Source organism: Cryptosporidium parvum, chromosome 3, assembly GCF_000165345.1.
Source record: "Cryptosporidium parvum Iowa II chromosome 3, whole genome shotgun sequence".
NCBI classification, from domain to species: Eukaryota; Apicomplexa; class Conoidasida; order Eucoccidiorida; family Cryptosporidiidae; genus Cryptosporidium; species Cryptosporidium parvum.
This window is the reverse complement of record NC_006982.1, coordinates 936,805-949,421: the sequence shown is the minus strand read 5'-3', so window position 1 is coordinate 949,421 and position 12,617 is coordinate 936,805. Positions and strand designations below refer to the sequence as shown.

The 12,617-nt window shown below is 26.8% G+C and overlaps 7 protein-coding genes across 7 annotated transcripts; 4 read left to right on the top strand and 3 right to left on the bottom strand.

Moving 5' to 3' along the window:
* Positions 1–230: 230 nt before the first annotated feature.
* On the top strand, positions 231–650 carry cgd3_3810 (conserved hypothetical protein; the record flags this gene model as incomplete). The annotated part of the gene is made up of 1 exon (XM_626928.1): positions 231–650. A coding segment is annotated over one exon (420 nt), but the record flags the coding sequence as incomplete, so codon positions are not given.
* An 80-nt stretch (positions 651–730) lies between these two features.
* On the bottom strand, positions 731–2,116 carry cgd3_3800 (hypothetical protein; the record flags this gene model as incomplete). Its single annotated transcript, XM_626927.1, has 1 exon — positions 731–2,116. One exon carries the CDS (start codon positions 2,114–2,116, stop codon positions 731–733), a length of 1,386 nt encoding a protein of 461 aa, XP_626927.1.
* A 1,066-nt stretch (positions 2,117–3,182) lies between these two features.
* Positions 3,183–3,710, top strand: cgd3_3790 (60S ribosomal protein L19; the record flags this gene model as incomplete). Its single annotated transcript, XM_626926.1, has 1 exon — positions 3,183–3,710. A coding segment is annotated over one exon (528 nt), but the record flags the coding sequence as incomplete, so codon positions are not given.
* Positions 3,711–4,305: 595 nt separating this feature from the next.
* Positions 4,306–6,732, top strand: cgd3_3780 (hypothetical protein; the record flags this gene model as incomplete). The annotated part of the gene is made up of 1 exon (XM_626925.1): positions 4,306–6,732. One exon carries the CDS (start codon positions 4,306–4,308, stop codon positions 6,730–6,732), a length of 2,427 nt encoding a protein of 808 aa, XP_626925.1.
* Positions 6,733–7,196: 464 nt separating this feature from the next.
* Positions 7,197–9,332, bottom strand: cgd3_3770 (Hsp90; the record flags this gene model as incomplete). Its single annotated transcript, XM_626924.1, has 1 exon — positions 7,197–9,332. A coding segment is annotated over one exon (2,136 nt), but the record flags the coding sequence as incomplete, so codon positions are not given.
* Positions 9,333–10,430: 1,098 nt separating this feature from the next.
* Positions 10,431–10,862, bottom strand: cgd3_3760 (small protein with possible EF hand domains, calmodulin like; the record flags this gene model as incomplete). Its single annotated transcript, XM_626923.1, has 1 exon — positions 10,431–10,862. A coding segment is annotated over one exon (432 nt), but the record flags the coding sequence as incomplete, so codon positions are not given.
* A 723-nt stretch (positions 10,863–11,585) lies between these two features.
* On the top strand, positions 11,586–12,062 carry cgd3_3750 (multiprotein bridging factor type 1 like transcriptional co-activator; the record flags this gene model as incomplete). The annotated part of the gene is made up of 1 exon (XM_626922.1): positions 11,586–12,062. A coding segment is annotated over one exon (477 nt), but the record flags the coding sequence as incomplete, so codon positions are not given.
* Between the last annotated feature and the right edge of the window lie 555 nt (positions 12,063–12,617).

The following is a 12,617-nucleotide window of genomic DNA, read 5'->3' as shown; positions in this document are numbered from 1 at the left end:
AAATGTTTTTTTTAAAAAGTCCGATTTCCTATACCGGCATAATTGCAAGCTAAAAACGATTAAAAAAATAAAAATAAAATAAAAAAATTCTATAAGAAAAAGTCTTAATAATAAGAATAAAATAATTTCTAATATTTATTGAAATGAAGAAGTTCTGAAAATTCTTACATTTTAATGAGAACCAGTATTCATTATTGTACTAATATTAATTAATAAAAAGTGGAAAATAAACAAAGAAAATGATCCATTTCTTTATTATTCAAAATTTAAGTGGAAGTACAATATTTTCAAAGTGGTATAATTCAGAAAATATTGAAAACAGAAATAGATTACAGGAAGCTATAAAGGAAAGACTTTCATGCCTAGAAGAAAAACATCTTTCTTATTTTACATTGGGAGATACACGAATTATATTTAAAAAATATAAGAAAATATTCATGATAACAGGAGTAGATTTTGATGAGAATATTTTGCTTATGCTTGCAACAATACAACTAATAAATGAAGCATTTGGAAGTCATTCACGTGATATTTCAGATGTGGATGTGATTTACAATAATAAGAAGTATATGAAAATTATAGATGAGATCATTCTTGGAGGAGAAGTTATAGGAACTTCAATGAAAAATATAAAAGGTTTAATTAAGTAGCGATAACACTAAATGAAATTTGAGCTAGGATTTATAAGTTTATAATTTTTTTTTTCTACTATATAAGAAGTCTATAATTACTAAACCTTTGATTTTTTATATATGTGTACATGTCCATCAATAGAAGACGAAGCAATATATCTACAGCATGGGCTAATATGTACACTTGTAATTATATCATAATGATTTCCTATACAATAGAAATGAGTATACGTAGATGATGTTGCGTTGTTACTATTATTTGAATAAGTTATAACATCTTGAATATAAACTTTAAATGAAGAAAATGACTGAGATTTCTTGGTCAAATTTTCTGAAGTAGCAAATATTGGATGCCTTTTTGCTGATGAAAATCTATTAAATCCTACAGCCAAAATAGAATTATTTTGTCCATCCATAGGAAAAGAAATAGAATTAATTTCACTACAAGTTGAAGTGCCATCAGTTATTTTTACTAAATTAACTTTTTTAATCATAATATTTTTATTTTCAGCCTCAATAAAACAATATCGTAATAATGAATCATCGGTACCGTATACAAGACATAATCCAGTATTATTATTATTACGAGGTCTCCATATTAATGATTTAATTTCTGTAGATAATTCACTAACTTGATGGCATTTCCATAGAAATTCTGTATTTGACAAGTTAATATCCTCATTTTCAATATTAATGGTTTCATATAACTTTTCAAACTTTGAAATAGTTGCAAATGGTAGGTATATTAAAGTAATAAGTCCATTAGAACCACCGAGAGCAATCCAACATCCTCCACTTGAGCTTGACCTTTCTATGGCAATGTTTGTAAAAGAAAATACTGCAAGCTCAAAATTTTGTTCTTTAATTTCTTTCTCATCAAATTTATAGTACATTGGCCATGCTAGACCTGATATTTCATTCTTTCTAGAAATATATTGACCAACTCTTTTTCCAGTTTTTACTGATATAAAAGTAATACTAGAGCCTGGATTAATTCCAGCTGCTATTATTATTTTTGAATTAATAAATTCTACACAAATAGAATCACCAGGATGGCCATTCATAAAGAATATATCTGGCTTTATCACTGGAATTTCCTCGGTTAATTCATTAATATTACTCTTAATATTGGATTTATTATTATTTTCTTCTATACTCATTTCAACATCATTATTTGTATTATTACCTAATTGTTCAATATTCCAAATATATATCCATCCATAACATGTTAAACCCATCAATAAATTCTTACAGGGAGATAAAACAAGTTTTGAAATCCCACCATGGTTATTTTCTAATATATATTTAGGTTTATAATTCTTGTCTTTATTATCTTCATGATCTTTATAACAATATACATTTACATTTGATTCTTCTCCTATTAAACCAACAAATGCATAAAATTCTGTCAAAACTACAGATGAAATGGATGAATTACAATCAATATCTAAAGTCTTTGAAAAATTTTCCTGTATTCCATCCATATTAATTTATAATGATCAAATTATTCCTATATTTAAATTAATATTTATTTAGACTTTTGGCGGTAAAGTGCAAACCTTTTTATTTTACATTAATAAATATATTACGTGTTAGCCATAATATATTTGGTTTTAAAATTTTTCAGATAAGTTATTTAGAATTATTGAATGTAATTTAACAAGACCAACTTATTAAAGTTAAGATTTTTTTTTTAGAAATCGATAAATCATTTTATTTATACAATTTAAAATAGGACCCTTTTAAAAGGTTAAATATACTAATTTACAAATAATGCAATATTATTTAACTTTGAGGTTTTAATAAATACTTAATAACTAAAGATTTTGTGTGCGCTTATCTTTTTTCCTTATAATTATAATTGAGTATTAAATTTGTATATAACTTTTTTTATATTAAGAAAAAAAAAAACATAGTACTCAAAAGAAATTAATAAAGATTTAATATCAACAATTAAAAGTTTTATCTTCTTCTATCTTCATTTCATATCACTAAATCTTTATTTTAAAATTGTATTTATCAATTGAAATTCTAAATAAGAACAAAAAAAAAATTCCTCTAATTCATGCATTTATTATTATTTATATATTCAATTCATAAGTTATAATTGGCGCCCATTTTTGAGACAATTTTTATTTAAAATAAAAATATTTTTTTTTCTTCTTGAAAATAATAATATATTGACCGGCATTAAAGCGGTACCGACGAGACAAATATTTATTTTTTTTTTGTTTAAATAAATAATTAATAAATTATATACTAAAGTAAATATAATATAATAATTAAAAGTCAACGTAAAATATACACGTGACAATAAGTATATTTTGTTTCTTTTTTAAATTAAGGTGAATATTCTTCAAGGGAAAAAAAACATCCACCGGAAAAAAAGGAGGAAACTTTTTTTTTAAAAAAAAAATCAAAGTTAAATTTCACGTTGATTAAAGGAATCAAATAACTAGTAAGAATGGTAAGTTTATTTTCACACCTGAATCTTAAATTTTCTTTATTCTGGATAATATTAACTCATCTTGTTTCTATTTAAATTATTAGCCTTTGATATTACAAAAACGTTTAGCAAAGGAGGTTTTAAAATGTGGAGCAAATAGAGTATGGTTGGACCCAACTGAAATGGACACAATCTCAACAGCGAACTCTCGTCAAAGTATCCGTAAATTATACAAGGATGGTTTGATCTTGAAGAAGGCTGTTGCTACTCACTCAAGAGCTAGAATTAGTAGAGTCCATGAGGCTAAGAGAAAAGGTCGTTCTATGGGTCTTGGTAAAAGAAGAGGTACAAAGGATGCCAGAAGACCAGAGAAGGTCTTATGGATGCGTCGTCAAAGAGTATTAAGACGTCTCTTACGTAAATATCGTGAATCTGGCAAAATTAATAAGACTATGTACAAACAATTCTACTTAAAATCAAAGGGTAACCAATACAAGAATAAGAGAGTCTTGATTGAAGCTATTCACATCGCTAAGGCAGAACATCTTAAGGAGAAGGCATTACAAGATCAGCTTGATGCTCGTAAGGCTAGAGCAGCCAATTTGAAACAAAAGCGTAAGGTTCTTCAATGAAATCCTTAATACTTCATCAGCGACCTCAAATTCAAAACATCATCCTCTTTTGCTTATTTCCGGTCTTTAATCTGGAATACCTTCCATTTAACATCATTCTTTATATATATATATATATATATATATATATATATATATATATATTTACATATACGAATGATGAAAAGTATCTTGTAATTGATTTACTCGAATGATTTAAGGTCTATTCTATAGATTTGACTGTACTTATATAGTCTAAGAGGAAGGTGAAACTGAATAAGGCCTGTTGAAAGAAGTTAGAGGCATTCTACATCAAGGATAATAGATTCTATATTTTGTTATTTGGAGATTATGATTTTATCTATAATTTCTTTTTTTATCCCGAATTCATTCTTATTATTTCTATTTTTTTTCCTCCTTGTAATTTATATATTAAAATATTGTATAAGGAAATTAGCCGCTTAGTATAATATATATTATATTTTACACGTAATAAGTAGAATATAAATTATCTTATTTTACATAAAGTTTACATACAAAATATGCATTCAAAATAATGTATTATAAATGTAAATGGAAATAAATCAAGAAAAAAATAACAAAATTGATGGACTGAATGAAAAGATATATAATACCATGCAATATCGAGGTTAGAGAAGACCTCAAAGATGGGATTTCTTTAATTAGTAGAGAACTAGTGAATAAATTGACTAATAATGATTTTGATGATATTAAGAATGATAGAATTATTTTACTCGAGTTAAATTTGGAAAATTTGAAATTTCTTATTTTTTTTAAAATTAATAATGATATTAATCCTTGTAAAGAAGATATAGTGTATATTCATTCTGGGCTAAGTTGTATTAGCCATTTTAATAAAGGATATATTAAATATATAAAAAATGAGAATTGCTTAAATATTACAAATAGAACAATTATATCAGATATTGTGTTTTCTGGACCTCTTTTTTCACAATTAACTACTCAATCAGATATATTTTTACTAAATTATAAGAATTTATTAGTGGAGGGTCTAAAAAGGCAATTCTATTACTACTTAAAATTTATTTCAACAGAATATAATTTAAAAGATATACTCAATAATTTAATCCTACCTTTTTTAATAAATGAAAAATACTACTTTTTTCAAATTCAATATATTAAAGAGAATAAACTAATTTCTGAAGAATTTCAGAATACCTACATGAAATTTATTTCAAACCTATTAATTATCCCAAATGTGAATCAATTAAACTTTAATTCTAACACAAATAATAATACATCAAAAAATTTAGAAATTGAAAGTTTTATGGTTAAAAATATTAATAATATTAAAAACATTATTAATAATAATAATATTGCTTTAAGTTATTTTTATTTAGATACTACGTATATTCTGAATAAATACGTAATGGAGAATAATATTTCCATAAAAGTTTTGAAAAATATTAGAAATAACATAATTGAGAGAGTTAAAGATATTTTAGAGGAAATCACAAGATTTAATATTTCAAATTTGGAAAATATAATTTCCATTAATATATTTATGTATAATTATATTACATCTTTTTCAAATTTGTCAATTAATGACAATTTAATTGATCAACTAGAAGAACATTTTTCAAAATTTACTTGCATTAAAAAACTGATTCTTATTGAATACAATGACTCACAAAAACCAGAACTTGTTAATATCTTTAAAAAAAATAATATTTCTTCCAAACCTTCTTTTCATAATACTTACCACCTAAAATGTTTAATGACAAGAAATAATTTCCACACATTTGGCGCCAAGTGTTCGCATGTAAATGTTAAATTATTACTATTAGAACAAATTAATAATGAGACTGAATTGGATGAAAAGGAGTTACTTTGTAGATATTTGAGGTTAAAAAAGGAATTGAATGAATATATATCTATTTTATTATTAGATAAAAATTATGACACATTTTTGGAATTAATGTATTATCAAAGTTTGAACAAACATAGTTTTGAGCAATTAAAGGAAGATTTATTAAAAAATGGAGATGATTTAACAGGAATTAATATGGTGAATTGGATAATTAGAGTATGTTTTGGAGTTTCAGATAAAAAATTAATTTATAAAGTAGTGGAAATATTATTTAGAAATTTAGTAATTGATAATACATTATATAATAATTATTTGCAAGAGAAAGAAATGCTATTATTTAAGAATAGAGCTGTGGAAAAATTTGATGGGAAGATTAATACTTTAAATACTGGAGATTTTAGTTTTAAAGATGAGAGTATTAAATCAATATTACAACAAGTTAATGATCAATTAATAATTTACAAATTGTTTGAGAATGAATATAGTAAAATAAACCAAATAATGAATCAACAATTTACTCCAAGAATACTTATATATAATAGTAGAAATAACTTAAATGGAAGTAAACTTTCTATTGTAAAGCAAGAATTAATTAAATATATCCAAAAACAATATATTAATTACAAGCTTGTACAAAAACATATACTTACTTTATTAAGTCCTTATGTTGGACAGTCTGAAGAAAATATTAGGCAACTATTCAATACAAATATTCCTACAATACTTATTCTAGAAGGAATTGATGTAATTTCAAATAATTTTATAATTCAAAATAATAAAACAGATACTTTCTCTTTTCAAGAAAATATGGATTTAAGCTTAACAAATGATTCCAAAGAGTCCAAATTAAACCAAAATTTCATTAATTATTCACCAAATTTATTTAATGATATTTCTTTTAGAATTAATTCACATAAAGAAAAAATTAAAAATATGTTTAATTTGAATTGGACTTCACAAAACTTAATTCAGTCTAATATATTCTTGGAAAACAACCAAAATGATGATCAATTTTCTTCAAAAAATTCCAATGACTCCAGAACTCTACTCACTACTCTTCTTCTTTGTTTAGATAATGTTGAAAAGAAGAATCAAAACGTTATTGTGATTGCATTTTCAAACAAACATATCCTTGAGCTAGATGAAAGTATTACTAGAGCTGGAAGATTAGATATACATATTCCTGTATAATTTTAGATTTAATTTTTTTCATTTTACTTAACCACCTTCAATAATATGCATGCACGCATGCATACATTCACCAACTTATCCTTCACTTACGTGTACATTCTCTTTTTTTCATGTGGACAAAATTAACAGCAAACACAAAAGACTATTAGAATGCAAGATTTCTGTTTTTTTTGCATGATTTATGGACTAAGTTTCTTTTCTAATCACTATTTTAAGTAATAACTAAAAAAGCCACATTAATGACTGTAAATAAATTAATTTTGACTTATTTTATCAGAGCATAAGCAACGTAATAATTGAATAAATTAGTAATTACAATAATAGAAATTATAATTACCAAGTAAATTCAAAAATAACATTACTCTTTAGGTTTTATTCAATCACGAACTTTTTTTCCCCCCATGAAATTATTCAGATTTAAATTCCCAAATTCTACCTCTCTTTCTGAAGTACTAATTTAATAATTAGTCAACCTCTTCCATCTTAGATGCTTGGAGCTCTGCATCATTAACTGGTTCAAGAGGTGGGAGATCATCAACAATATCTTCCTCATCAATAGAAAGACCGAGCTTGATCATTCTGTTGATTCTGGATGAGAATTGAGTTGGATCTTCTAATGAGAAACCAGAAGTAAGGAGGGAAGTATCATAGAGTAACCAAATCAAGTCTTTGACGGTCTTATCAGACTTGTCATTGGCAATCTTGGTCTTGAGCTCAGTAATGATAGAGTTATATGGATTAATTTCCATAGTCTTCTTGGACATCATATAAGATGTCATACTTGTATCTCTAAGAGCTTGAGCCTTCATGATACGTTCCATATTTGCAGACCATCCAAATTCAGATGTAACGAGTACACATGGTGAGTCAGAAATACGCTGAGATGTGATAACCTTATCAACCTTATCATGAAGAACCTCTTTAATTAACTGGCATAAAGGCTCATATTCCTTCTGGAGAGCTTCAAAGGCTTCCTTCTCCTCAGCAGTTTCCTCTAAAGTAAGACCTTCCTTAGTACAGCATCTCAACTTCTTGCCATCGAATTCCTTCATTTGTTGTACACAGTATTCGTCAATTGGGTCAACCATGTAAATTACCTCATAATCTAACTTTCTAAGCTTCTCAAGGAATGGTGAGTTTTGTACTGCTTGAATAGATTCACCAGTAATGTAGTAAATTTCCTTTTGATTTTCCTTCATTCTATCAACATATTCTCTTAAGCTTATGAGTTCCTCACCACTCTTTGATGTTTGATATCTTAGGAGCTCACTGATCTTATTTCTGTTGGTAGTATCTTCATGAATACCTAACTTAAGATTCTTACTGAACTGTTCATAGAATTTCTTGTAATCATCAGGCTTTTCAGTAATTTCAGTGATCAATTCCAAACATTTCTTAACAATGTTCTTCTTGATGACCTTAAGGATCTTATTCTGTTGTAATGATTCTCTTGAAATGTTTAATGGAAGATCTTCACTATCAACAACACCTCTAACAAATCCTAAGAATTCTGGGATCAATTCTTCACAGTCATCCATGATGAATACTCTACGTACATAAAGCTTAATGTTGTTTCTCTTCTTTCTGGTTTCAAAGAGATCAAATGGAGCTCTTCTTGGAATAAAGAGAATTGCCTTAAATTCTAATTGACCCTCAACTGAGAAATGTTTAACTGCGAGAGGATCTTCCCAATCATTTGAGATTGATTTATAGAAAGAAGAGTACTCTTCAAAAGTAACTTCTTCTGGTTTTCTCATCCAGATTGGTTTATTCTTGTTAAGTAAGTCCCACGATTGAGTTACTTCTGTAATCTTCTTCTTCTTTGGTTCCTTCTCTTTAACTTCTTCAATTTTTGGTGCATCTTCACCATCTTCACCCTCCTTCTTCTCTTCCTCCTCATCGACATCAGAATCGGTGATTTCTTTTTCTGTAGTCTTCTCAACAGAAAGTTCAATTGGGAAGGAGATAAATTCTGAGTGCTTCTTTACTAAATCTCTCAAGGTACGCTCCTCAAGATAATCTAATTGATCTTCCTTAAGGTGTAAGATGATTCTAGTACCTCTTTGTAACTTATTGTCTGATGTATCGTTAGTAATAGTGAATGAACCACCAGCTGATGATTCCCAAATGTATTGTTCATCACCATTATGTTTGGTAATTACAGTAACTTTATCAGCAACAAGATAAGCAGAATAGAAACCAACACCAAATTGACCAATCATACTAACATCACCACCAGCTTGGATTGCTTCCATGAATGCCTTTGTACCTGAACGAGCAATAGTACCTAAATTGTTAATAAGCTCATTCTTAGTCATACCAATACCAGAATCTTCAATAGTTAAAGTATTATTAACTTTATCTGGAATAATTCTAATATGCATTTCCTCATTACTCTTTAATTGTTCTGGATCAGTCAAGGATTCATATCTGATCTTGTCTAAAGCATCGGAGGCATTAGAAATCAATTCTCTCAAAAAGATTTCCTTATTGCTGTAAAAAGTATTGATGATCAAGCTCATCAGCTGCTGAATATCAGCATTGAATGCAAAAGTCTCTACCATTTTGATGGTTATTTGTTTTATAGAAATAAAAAATCTTCAAGTTTTCTTAAAAAATGAAAATTACCCTTTTTTTGATAGAATGATTTTATCTCTTCTCTCACCTGCCCCTATTTTATTCAATTTTAATTTAAACTTCCCCCCCTTGACTTATCTATTAAATATCTCACCATTTATTTGGCATTATATAACTATATTTACTTTTACGTCTATGCATTTCCGGTCTTTACTATTCTACTATCTATTTAATTATTCTTATCTATTTATTTAATTTGATTATTAACTTTATTTTAAATGGGGGTAATTGTTGAGACAATACTTGCGTACCCGTCTCACCGATACCCTCATAAAAAATTACTTGAATTCCCCTCTTAGTTATATTTATTGCGTATTAAATATTAGTGCCAGAAATTAATTTAAATATATTTTTACTGTGTTATCTGTGACATTATATTGAAAGGAAATGATCGTATTACTTCTCAATATTCATTTTCTGCTATCCCACTCTAACAACGTCGTAACCCCCCATTAACCCTCACAATATTTTCTTCTCCAGATTATTTTTAACTTTCCCAACACTTTAGTGAATGTTGATTTATTGCATAGAAAATAAGATTAAATTGTTTTCTTGTCGTTTTGTTAATTTTTTTTTGCTGAATATTTAAGTCGAAAATTTAAATATTCCATTTTAAAACTTAACTGTTCATATGTATTCTCAAGAATAAATTGTATTATTGAAAGAACTTGAATTACCACGAAATAGTCATGTATGCAAGCTTTTCTTCAAGACTCTTTTCTATTTGTATCACGCTTGCATAATACCTAAATTTGTATTCCTCCCAAATTTCTTATCCCATTCTTTCAGCATCAAATTTACCTTTATTTCCTTTTTTTTATGTCCAAATCTCAATTTAACTTATCACCGTTACTAACTTACATTATAATAATTAATTCAATCATGCACTACGTCATGTGGATGCAAATTTTCATGCATGCACTCATGTGGATAAACAATTTATGAAATACCGTTATTGCAGAGATAATAGACATGTATTAAAAAAAAAGAAAAAAATTAATGTCTTCCTTTGTTTATATTTACTAAATGAAATTTTACTCGAAAAATTTTTGAATTTTTTATTATAAAACACGAACGTTCTTGGGACCTTCAACAAGCCTCTTTGCTAATTGAGTATAGTCAAATTTGCCATCTTTATCAACATTTGCAAGTAGTAATAAATCTTCAACATCATTTGCTGGAACAGGTTCTCCTGTTGTTGTCATTAATTTTACAAAAGAATTTGCTGGCATAAGTCCTGTATTTTCAGGATCAAAAACTTGAAAAGCTTCAATTATTGTATCTTCATCAAAAGGAATCTTATATTTGGCTCTGAAAATTTTAATAAATGCATCAAATTCTATTGGAGCCAATGAACTTGTATCTATTTTCTTAAACCCTTTGTCCTTAGTTTCATCAGATTGAATATCAAGTCCTGGCCAACCTTCCAACAATGCTGTTTTTAAATCGCGGTCTGTTATTGTTTGCCCAAGTACTCTAAACAGAATACATGCCTAAAACATTTCAGAGTTAATAAAATAATTAATTAGTTATTTATTATATTTTCAAAATAATAATAATAATTTATTATTAGGAAATGAATCATTTATATAAAGCATACAAAATTACTGTAAAATTATTTAGTCAAATAAAAAAACAGAATAATCGATTCACTCCTTATAAATTATATGTAATATACTTTATTAATCTTATATTTTTTATATATTTATTCAACGATTTCAAAAAAAATAACTTACCTGATCAAAGTTAATCTTTCCATCTGAATCATCATCTGCTAAATCAAAAGTCTCTCTTACTGCTATTAGCTGTGCCTCATTTAACCTCAAACTCTGTTTATTTAATGACATATTATTTTATTACTATTATTCAATTATAAACCACAAACAAACTTTTTGAAGTTGTAATTATGAATAGAAAAGTTGAGCCTTAAATTTCTTCTTATTTGTATTAGTGGATAATCGATCAAATATATATAATTTCTAAATTATAAACTTTACTACTATCTCGCTCCTTTTTCCTATCTCAGTCTCAAACCTTTCTAACAATAGAATTAAATTTACTGATTTAACTTGTAAATGCATTAATTTTTCAGATTGGCGCCGCCCCTCACACACATTAAGCCACAATACATTGTCTAATTGACATTTCCCGCCTTTAGCGGGAATTTTTAACTGACGAACAATTCATTTCATTAATAATATTTATATTACGTTTAACAAAAAATTACTCTACTGAATCATATTTCAAAAATGAGTCAGGATTGGAATCAAGTGGTATGGAAAAAAGGTGGTTCTAGACCAAAAGGAATATCAAAAGAACAAGATCTTAATCAAGCAAGAAGAAAAGGTGAAGAAATCATTACCGAGAAAAAATTTCTTGGAGGTAGAAATGCATCAACTAAACAAAATATCCCTCAAAATGCTGCCAAATTAGACGAAGATACTGGTGACTATCGTATCTTCAGAGTTTCTGGGGAATTTTCTAGAGCTTTACAACAAGCTAGAGTTGCAAAAAAGCTCACTCAGGCTCAACTTGCACAAATGATTAACGAAAAAGCTAGTGTTGTTAATGATTATGAATCTGGAAAGGCTATTCCAAACCCTATATTGGTTCAAAAGATGTCCAGATGTTTGGGAGTCAATTTACCAAAGCCCGCCCCAAAGAAAAAGCCTGATAATAATAATAATGATTAACAGAACAATTGTCTATTTACTTATTAATCACACTTTTCCCTATGTTTTTTAAGTAATATTATAGGTTCATAATCTTCTATATAGATTAGGTACCTCCTACATATCTAAATACTGATCAACAATCTCACTAAACTTTTTTTTTTTTTTAATAGTATATCTAGATTTAATAGTCATAATATAAATTCACAATTTAAGTAAATATTTCATTTACATTACTAGTTATTTTATTTATTTTTACTTTTCTTCTTAAATTTGTTTAATCAACTCCATTTTCTCATTTATAAGTGATAGCTTTTATAATATTCTATAATGTTTAACTTAATGAAATAAGAAAGAGAGAAAAAGATAATTCATTTTAATTTTATTTTATTATCTGACTCTCTAACTTTTAAATTTTCTTATTTGAACTTTTTTTTTGAAATTTGCACCCACATAATCTTTTTATAAATATATATAATCATTCAATAATGCATGCAGTATTTTACATTATTCATATTTCATTTATTTTTCTCTCTTTTATTCAAAAATTATTTTTATTATCTTCTTAAAATTCTA